The 10,169-nt window shown below is 36.5% G+C and overlaps 1 protein-coding gene across 1 annotated transcript; it reads right to left on the bottom strand.

Annotated features, from left to right (window-relative positions):
• Window positions 1–2,148: 2,148 nt before the first annotated feature.
• On the bottom strand, window positions 2,149–2,998 carry LOC141660356 (uncharacterized). Its single transcript, XM_074467336.1, has 2 exons — window positions 2,879–2,998; window positions 2,149–2,691 (listed from the first exon to the last, which is right to left on the bottom strand). Exons 1-2 carry the CDS (start codon window positions 2,996–2,998, stop codon window positions 2,149–2,151), a joined length of 663 nt encoding a protein of 220 aa, XP_074323437.1.
• Between the last annotated feature and the right edge of the window lie 7,171 nt (window positions 2,999–10,169).

Genomic DNA, 10,169 nt, shown 5'->3' with positions numbered 1-10,169 from the left:
ATTTTTTGGAAATGCATGATTGTAAGGGGGGATTTCCAATGACTAATTTTTTCCTGTTATCTCTTATTTATTGTTGTATTACTTTCTTCTCTCCTCCCTCTCTCTTCTTTTCTTCTCTTTTTAGCTGTTGTTTCTTGTGTCGATATTACTCGCGCTGAGCTTTTCTTTTCTTTTGTTTTGCATTAGTGGATGGAGCCTACTTGAAAAAGATTTTGAACAGCGGGGTTAAAGAGGAGATGGACAAAGCTATGTTGTTGCTTGTTCAGCGAGCATCAAGGAAGGGTGCCGACGGAGCCCACCCCGACCCGTCGAGAGCTGGACATTCTGTATTGATCGAATTATTGGATGATCAAGGAAATAAAGTTGTGGAAGATCCTGGGAGAACTGTGTCGGATGTGGAGCCGGCTGACCTGAATCCTCACAAGAGGGGTCGTCGGGAGGTGGATGATGTTAATTTAGGAGACGGTGAATTTGTGGAGGCGACCGCGCCGGGCGGTGGAGTGAACAAAACCATCACCTTGGTTGGAAACAGGGAGACAAGGGCTCATACTGTCAAGCCTCGATCTAAGAAGGAGGCTGTGAGGGTCGAGATTCAACCCAGTGAGCGTTGGACGGGCGGGACTACTATGCCGTTAAGGGTTTTTAATCTTTTTCACCTTCCCCAAGATGTGGTTGCCTTCGATGGTCGACATCGGGAAGATCTAGCGGATCGATGCAAGAGTCGAGCTGGGAGGGTATGTGAATTTTTACCTCGGTGTATTGTCTTGTTGAGTTTTGTTGTTCTGTATCTATCTGCTCATTTTTTATTGTTATATTTTTAAAATTGTGATAGTTTTTCGCGGATTTCATGCATATTGTGGAAGAATTCCGGGCTGATGGAACCGACGAGGCTCGAGCAAAATTGGGGGCTGAGGTGGCTGCCCTCAAGGCAGAGAAGAAGAAACTTGGGGCGAATTATTCAGATTTAGAAAAAAGGTCGGTGGATTTGGCTAATGCGAATACTGCATTGCCAAAGAAGGTAAGTGAGATGGATGTTATGGGCCAATAATGAGTACGAAGGTGTCGAAACTCGAGCGGAAACTTCATGATGCTGAGAAGGAGCGCGACAGTCTGAGAGGCAAATCTGAGGGTTTGGAGCGCCAAGTTGATGGAATGAATTCATCGTATAAGCTGATTGTTTATGAGAATACCGTTTTAAAGGCAGAGGCTCAGAAAGGGGTTGAGGACATCGCGAACGCTCTCAGAGATGGCCACGGGCGTTGTGTTACGCGCATGCAAGGAGTGGGGTTCGATGTCACGGGGCATACTTTTGAGGACTATATTCATGACCTCGCGGCCTCTCAGCCCAGTGATCTGACGGAAAATCCGTGAAGGCGGGGTATGCCCCGTTATTGATGTAACATTTTAAGTTCTATTTGCTGACTTTGGGCTTGTGGTCTCCATGATTTCGTGAATTTGGGTTTCTCTGTTATTGATTTTTGAACTTATGATGTTCCTTGTTAATCGTGATCTAATTTTTTATGTTCTGATCGATGGCACTCCGTGTGTTGTGCTCAAGGATATCCTTCTGTCTCGGACACTTACAAATGTTTGTTTGACTTGCATTAACTTTAAGCTGTTTATGTTATGTTATAATTTGTCATGTAGTTAAAAAGCTCGCTTTCCAGAAATATAGTGTCATGGTACCCTTGTTTAAACAAATTGTGCTATTTTTCCGTTTTCAGGGAATGTTATCTTTTCTTTCATAGATAAGTGTAGGTTTTACATAAATGTTAGTTTGAAAAACCTGTGTTGTGATAGTTAAATTGCACTCAATTCGCAGTCGTCAAGAATATTTGTTTCACTTGGTAGTTGTTATAATACTGAGTTTTTCACGTGGTCGAATTTATTAAAGATAGAATAGAGAGATAACTACACTTGATGTTTCTCAAAATAACTTAGAGACTTTCATTATCATAAATTAAATGTCCCTCGATGGGGATCTCATAACGACCCTCATTGCATCGAGGGTTGGTTTTTGGTATGGCAGTTGTAGCCTTAAGTTTTAAACATTAAACACAAAAGCTAATCATTGATAAAATTTCTTGAGGTGAATGACATTCCAGGCGTTCTTGATTGGTGGCCATCGAGATGTGAGAGCTCGTAGGTTCATGCGCTGACCACTTTCAACACTTGATAAGGGCCTTCCCATGTTGGCTTAAACTTTCCTGAAATGGTAGGCTGTGATGCCGCAGAGTCTCGAAGGACGAAGTCTCCAACCTCGAAGCGCTTGTTTTTGACTTTTTTGTTGAAGTATTTTGTAGTCTTTTCCTGTTGTCCGATCATGTGGAGCCTAGATTCCTCTCTCGTTTCTTCAAGCAAGTCGTTATGAAAATGCAATCCCTCGAGCGCGAGGGAAGGATCGAAGACTTCTACCCTTGGGGAAATTAAGCTTATCTCGACAGGCAAGATGACATCGACACCATATGCGAGGCGGAAAGGAGTTTCGCCGGTTGCGCTTCGGGGAGTTGTCCTATAGGACCACAACATGTTTGGGAGCTCGTCAACCCAGCAGCGGGGAACTTCTTCAATTCTTTTCTTCAATCCTTGCAGGATGGTTCTATTCGTCACTTCTGCGAGGCCATTGGCATGTGGATACGCAACCGAGGACTTAATATGCTGGATTTTTAAATCGTTTAGAGCATTCTCAAACTGTGCCCCCACAAATTATGTTCCATTGTCTGAGACTAAAATCCTTTGGATTCCAAATCAAAATACCACATATTCCATAAAGAACTCAATCATTTCTTTCTCTCTGATCTTGGAAAGGGGTTTTGCCTCGACCCATTTTGTCACATAATCGACTGCGACCACAATATATTGGCATTGATTCTTATACTTTGGGAAGGGCCCTACGATATCTATCCTCCATTGAAAGAAGGGGCATGGGGCGAGAATCGAGTTGAGCTTGGTCGTGGGTCGGTGACTTACGCTTCCATGTAGTTGACATTCCTGGCATTTTCAAACGTAATCTTCATAATATTTCCTGAGTGTGGGCCAGTACAGTCCCTGTCTAATGATTTTAAGAGCTAAGTTCTTTCCGCCTTTCCTCCGAGATGTTCTCCATATATTCCTGTATGAACCTCGAGAATCGCCTGGTCGGCTTCCTCGGGGCTTAGACATCGGAGCAAGGGTTCAGTTAAGGAGCGTCGGTACAATACCGAGCCTATCGTGTAGTAGTTTCGTGCTTTGAACATAACCGAACGGACTTCATTTTTCTCTGTGGGGAGTTTATTTTCAAGGATATATTCGAGCAAGGGTTTTCGCCAGTCAGGATTGTTCTGAATGTGGTTGACTGCTGGTATATCGATGGCTGGGGCTGTCAGGGTGTCAACATATATTGGGTCAAGATTGATTTGTAAATTAGATGAGGCTAACTTGGCGAGGAAATCTTCCCACTGATTCTCCGCCCTATCGACATTCGAGAGTTTCCATGAATAGAATTTTTTGAGCAGTTCTTGTGTGATTTAAAGGTACTTGGCCATGTGAATAATAAGAAGCATGATAGGTCTAAGACTGCTAGTCCTTCTAAGGCTAGAAAAGAGAAATTTGTGCCTAAGCCTAAACAGAAATTTGTTAAGGCTGTTTACAAGGTCAAATGTTCAGTCATTGAGAAATTGAGACCATTAAAATTAAAAATGTTGTTTTGCCTGACAAAGGTCAATTCTACAAGTATGCCGGGCCCAACCAAGTTTGGGTTCCGAAGAAGGTCTAATCCATTTATAGTGCAGGGCATTAAACAGGTGGAACCGGTAGTGTGGATTCTTGACAGTGGATCGTCAAGACATATCACCGGAGATAGAGCCCTGCTATCAAATGTGGTTGAGAAAGCTGGCCCACTGGTTACCTTTGGAGATAACAGCAAAGGTTTATCTGAGGGATATGGTTGTTTGTTAGCTGGTAATGTTATCATTGAAAATTTGTATATTGTGCTAGGTTATTATCAGGAAGCAGTATCTAACATATAGCACCAGTGACGAGACTTGAGAATATTACGACATATCACGCACCTGATGCACATTACACTTGGAATTGGACTCTAGTAAGATGTGTACAAGTGTACTCCTGGTTGGTGAGTCAAAAGAGGAAGTCAGTGCACCACAGTTCATGGACTTTGCAGCTGTCTATTGGACTATGGAATCTCTTCTTCACAATCTTACTTCAGGTTGGTATGAACTAGTGTACTACTCAAGCAATCGTCAAGAACATGGTATGACACTCTAACTGATGTTACAGTTTAATATGAACTAGTAGAGTCGTCATATTAATAACTCTCTTATTACTAGGCACAAACATATTGTTTTAAGTATGCAGTGAGTTTTAGGAGAAAATCAAACTTCTTTCTACATTAGTGATTTCTTATTTCATTAAAATCTTTTGGAATCACTAGTGTACATCATTTCTCTCAAAAGATTAAATGTATAATTTTCATTCCTTAAAGATCTTAAGTATATTTTATCTCTATATTTCCATATGTTCTGTGATACAGGTTCAGTCTCTAATGGCTTTCTTTCATTGACAGTCATGAGGTTGAAAACCCACAACATCTATCCCAGACTGTAAAGACAAACACAGAAACAGAACCAACAAACACTCTCTTACCACTAAAATGAAGTATGAGTGAGCGTGAGGGAGATAGTGCCTTAGTGCACCACATAAGGAAGGTTCTGAAGTGAACCCAGTAGCTCTGTCTCCTACATAGATGAGTAGTGTTTAAACCGAGACAACTGTTAGCTCCCATACATATTCTCAAAAAGATGTAATGGCTGAAAAGGCACAAAAATAGTTACTAGATTCATTCTCTCAACAGGGTGCGTCTATTGAAATTTGCCTGTCGACCAGGGTATCCGATGTAGTGTCACCGCCTCAAACATAAACAATTCTTGATGCACAAGGAAAGGTTACACACACAAAGGATGAGTTGACGGAAACAAGAGTTTCGACCATTTTAAGGTCAGATTCGATTGTTCAAGGTTCGTTAATGGACCAATTGCCTTTACAGGTGTTAGGAGAGGATACTGATCCAAAAGCCATATGTCAGTGGTCAGTGTCTACCTCCCCAGGCTTAAATCTCCTGGATGCATCTGCGGATAGTGGATCTGACATAGGCGCAGATCGGCAACTTGTTGACAATGATTCATATATTACCTGATGAGTCACAAGGAAATGTCTTCACATATATTAGAAGGGAACTTTGATCTTTATGCTAAATTCGTTGGATCATTGTTTACCTTCCCAGAATTCAAATCTGGAACCCTAAAAGGGAAACTAGCAACTTGTAGATTATGACTCAGATTCATCTGACGAGTTTAACAAGGATGGGGATTTGCGAACTCCCATTGCACCACCTGTGACCTCCTTAAGGATGACTAAGGTGATTTTCCTTGCAGGTACAATTGATTTTTGGAGCTATGAGATGAGTGATACACTTGTGAGAATGAGTGTAAACACGAGTGGAGAGAAGAGTGAAACACATGTGAGGTACACTAAACAGAATCACACACTCACAGTGAGGAAGGAAGATGAAACTACTTATTATTTATTTTCCAACCAAGTGAAATATGAGAACTCCTTCAGACAACGGCATACATTCCTTCTCTAAGGTGGAGATAAAAGCTTAAGTAATAGTTTGGAGGATTCCTCAACTAAGGGGGAGAAATAGCAGGGAGAAAGAAAAAGATTCTACATATGTACACTACACCACACCATTGTTGTTTGTAACTACAGATCCTATTGTACGGGAGAGGTGGTAAACACAAAATGATTTTCTAGTAAGGGAAGAAGTTGTTTTCCAAAAGGGGAGTACCATTGGTTTTTATCTGCGAATCCTATTGTACGGGAGATGTGGTAAACGAAGGTGATCTTCTTTAATCAGTTGATTCTCATAGGGGGAGAAGCAAGAGAGATATGCGGTTCTCAACAGGAAATATGGTTGTACAAAAGAAGATGAAACTACTTGAAGATATGTTCAGTCTAGAGGAACATCTATTTGGAATCTGGAAAATGTTAAATGTTATCCAGAACTTTTCTGCTATTTAATTTGCATTTCTTTTTCTATCTTTTTCTTATTTGTTAGTTGAGTTATCCTCTAGGTATTTGTTGTTATTGTCTAACAAACAAATAGGGGGAGATTGAAAGGCATATGTCATGGCCTATTTGTCTATTCGAGGATTTAACTCAACTCAAATAAGAATGTAACAAGTAAATAGTGGATCTACCGTCAAAGAGATCTCACAAAGTAACATCTATCAAAGGATTCAAAAACAATGTTCATCTACAGACTTGAGGAATTACTTTACTGTAAGAAACTCAAGAAATTGATCAAGCCTCAGTGATACAAATCAAGATTGTGGACTTAATCAAGTGACAGAGATCTCATCAGGGTATCAGAGAATTACAAGGATTTAATCTGAAGAAAATCAAGTTGTCAAAGTCAAGACATGAAGAAACGTCACGGAAGTTAGTCACTCATAAACCAGACTATACATCGAGTGTCAACATTGAAGTGGTAGAATTGATTCATAATTCTCAGTGATTTTCAGAAGATTTTCAGAAGAGTGGTTGCTGCTCAAGATTAGTATTAATTCTCTATTAATTAATTAAGTCATATAATTTAATTAAGAAAATAAATTATATCTGCAAAGATTAATTTATTGATTAATTAAATTAATTGATTAATTAATTCTGAATTAATATTAAGAATTTTCAGAATTTAAATTGAATTCAAATCAGTTTAATTCAGTAAGACTATTGAAATTGAACTGGCATGACAATCTGGATTGTCATACCGATTGTCATGTCAGGCCATTTCAATAGTCATACCGAAAGTTCTATTGGAAGGAGATAGTCTTGCTAGTTCAGTTTGATTGTCATGCTAGTTCAGAGGATAGTCTTGCCGAAAGTCTTTCCAGTACAATTGGATTGTCTCACCGAAAGTCCTATCAGCTATGGGATTGTCATTCCAGTTCAATTCAATTCTGTTGAATGAAATATAAAAGAACAGAAGCAGAAGACATTCATATCATCCAACAACTCAAGAACAAAAGAAAAGCAGCCGCTGAAAACATTTTATTTTTCATCTGCTAAATTCAAGATCACATTTCTAGTTATTAAAGTTAAATTCAAACAACTAGAAATCATTCTCTTGTTCTTGTGTAACTATCTAGCGGATCAAAATCCCTAGAACTTAATCTCAAATTGCGTTGAGCATTTGAATCTTTTTATTGCAAAAATAGAAAAAGTTCATGTCGAATTTATTCTAGATTTGTGATAATTAATTTGAGATTAATCCCTTGTAATCGATACAGTTGTTGTAACACCTTTCAAGTTTAATAATATTTTTATTTAACTTGAATTTTGTTTCAATTTTTTATTCCGCACTAAATTCGATTATTCGGTATTGTTTGTATTCAACCCCCCCTTCTACAAACGCATTGGGACATAACAGAGGGGCAAGGATCGGAAAATGGAGGTAGGGCGTTTTGAACCCTAGATTTGGGAGTGAGACTCTTAAAACCCTAAACTCTCTTTAATATTGTAATTGATTATTTGATTCTTTTGAATAATGTATGTTAGCCTGATTTGGTATATGATATTAAGTATTTAAAGTTTAATCATGTTAGTCAATAACTGAGCTAATTGAATGTATATAAATACGGTGCAAAATATAACCTAAAATAATTTATTTAACTATCATATGGAACTAGACATATATATTATTTATTATTGTTGTTATTTTCGGAGTAATATTTTTAATGTATGTATAAAAATTAGTTCAGACCTTTTTTTATCCAAAAACAAAAAATGCATGTGAGATTAAGTGACTAAGATACGGAGAAATCACTAAGTAAATTATTTTACTTTAAAAAATAAATTAAAAATATGACCAGACATATCATAAAAATTTTGGAAAAAAAATAATTTTTAAAAATTATGTATGTGTGTCAACTGTTATGAACTAAATTATGTTATCTTAATTTCCGAAGATGGACCTATTTGTGTGGTTATTCATGCTTATTAACATTACAAAATCAAAAAATTCAAAAGAAGAACATAACTTAAAAACATATCAAACTATCAGGTACAAGTACTTTGCAAAATTATGTATTATCAAATACTTGACACTTCTTATAAGTTAGTAAAAATGGAAAAATTATTTTTATGTGTGTTGATCATGTACTATTTTATCACATCTAACTTCACAAGTGGCACAAAGAAGTGGTCATTCAACTCAAGAGAAACTCTCTCAAAGTTACGACTTGACGTTGAGCTCTGCCGCCTTTCCAAGTAGCTACATTACAAGCTAAAAGCTGTGAGAAAATATGAATAATGGAACAACCACTTGGCACCATATGATAGGTAAATAATTCTAATTACAACAGGAAGTATCCATGAAACATTCCCAATGCATAGGTAGGATATCGAAAAAAGACATATGCTTCTTATGATAAATTAGTCGACCTAAAAGTATATAATTCTGTCATCTTCTCCACTATTATTCTATGGGCCAATCCATGAGGTTGGATTTTACGTTGAGATTCTTAATCCTCATGAATGAGAGCTGATCACCCACAATACTATTAGCCTTCCTTTCAATAGAAGTTGTCAACATTCTCACTAAACAGCTCAAAGATATTCTGTTCTCTATCAATATTTTCTTTTGAATACATGTTGACAAAAACTTTTTTTAATGTAGAGTACAAACGAAATAACTTAATAAGTTATTAGTATATTAGGATTTTAGGCAAATACCAACACACAGAGTTCCATTATTTTATAACGATACAAATTGTCAAATGATAAATTTTGCATGGATACTTAATTTGATAAGTATAGTAAGGTTAAGGTTTGCGAAAAATATAGATCACAAAAGTAAGAGACGTAGAAAGAAATTTAAAATTCATTCATTAGCTGCTTAAAATTATATAAGACAATGTCCATCTGAATGTATTTATTGTCATTATCTGGTGCCTAAATATATTTCTTATAATTCCATTCTTGGTTCTAAAAAATATGAATCTTGCAATAATGAAACTAATGTTCCTATCACATAATTATTAAACAAACCCTAGAAGCAAGATCAAATGATCAATTTACTAGTCAATGGGACCTATTTACAAGAAAATGGGAGGAGCGGAGATGAGATTGTAGAACCACTACAAGCACAAAAGAAATTTAAATGATACAGTATTTACAATATAATCCAATTTTAGACTTGAATTACATAATTTATAAGGGAAAAGAAAACATACAATGTTGACTTCATAGTTAATTAAAAGATTACAACATAAGGAAAGGAAAGTAAAAGAAGGCATAACCTATCGATTGACATGTTCTTCATTATTCTCCTCGATCACCTTGGACCAAAAAGAAAAATGTTCACATAACCTCTATTTTGCAAAATTGCAGTTACAAGTCATCATAATGCAACAAATTACCTGAAGAACTTTGCAAATGCATGGCTTGGGTTAATGGGTTAACGAGAAAACGATGCAAACACAAGGCCAGTTATTACTTTTAACAACTTCATGTTCAAAATAAAAAATTCGAATATGTTTATATCTATCATTTATTTTAATGATTTTGGGACTTAATTTATAACGTCCCACTTATTTCAGTTTTAATCTCATGTTTAACATATTTTAAGATTGAAAAAAATTAGAAATTGAATATAATACACACTATTTAACAAGTTCATCATATAAAGAAAAATATTTTCATAAACATTTTATTTTTCTCCTAATTTTTCAATGTGAGTCACACTTTAAAATTCTGAGATATAATCAATAACTTAATTTTAGCCTGCTATGAATATATGATATCAATTATTCAAAGTTTAATCATGTTATGTAGGATAATACCTGAGCTAATTATATGTATATAAACTTTGTGCAAAATATAAAGAATGCTAAAGATGATTTTCCATTGTTATGATTTTCAGAGAAGTTTGATCTAAGCTGTCTTTAGTTTTGTGAATCAAGTTGCTTTGCGGATAAATATGTTGAGAACTTTAAATAAAATTTATGAAGTAAACATAAGTGGATGCACATGTGTGTACGTGTGTGGGGGGGAAACAATTTGAAGAGGTTTGCAAACAAGATCTTCGAAGGTTGATTTACCCTGCCTTAATC

This window comes from Apium graveolens, chromosome 5, assembly GCF_009905375.1.
Source record: "Apium graveolens cultivar Ventura chromosome 5, ASM990537v1, whole genome shotgun sequence".
In the NCBI taxonomy this organism is placed as follows: domain Eukaryota; kingdom Viridiplantae; phylum Streptophyta; class Magnoliopsida; order Apiales; family Apiaceae; genus Apium; species Apium graveolens.
Note: the sequence above shows the minus strand (reverse complement) of the source record. Positions and strands in the feature narration are given on the sequence as shown.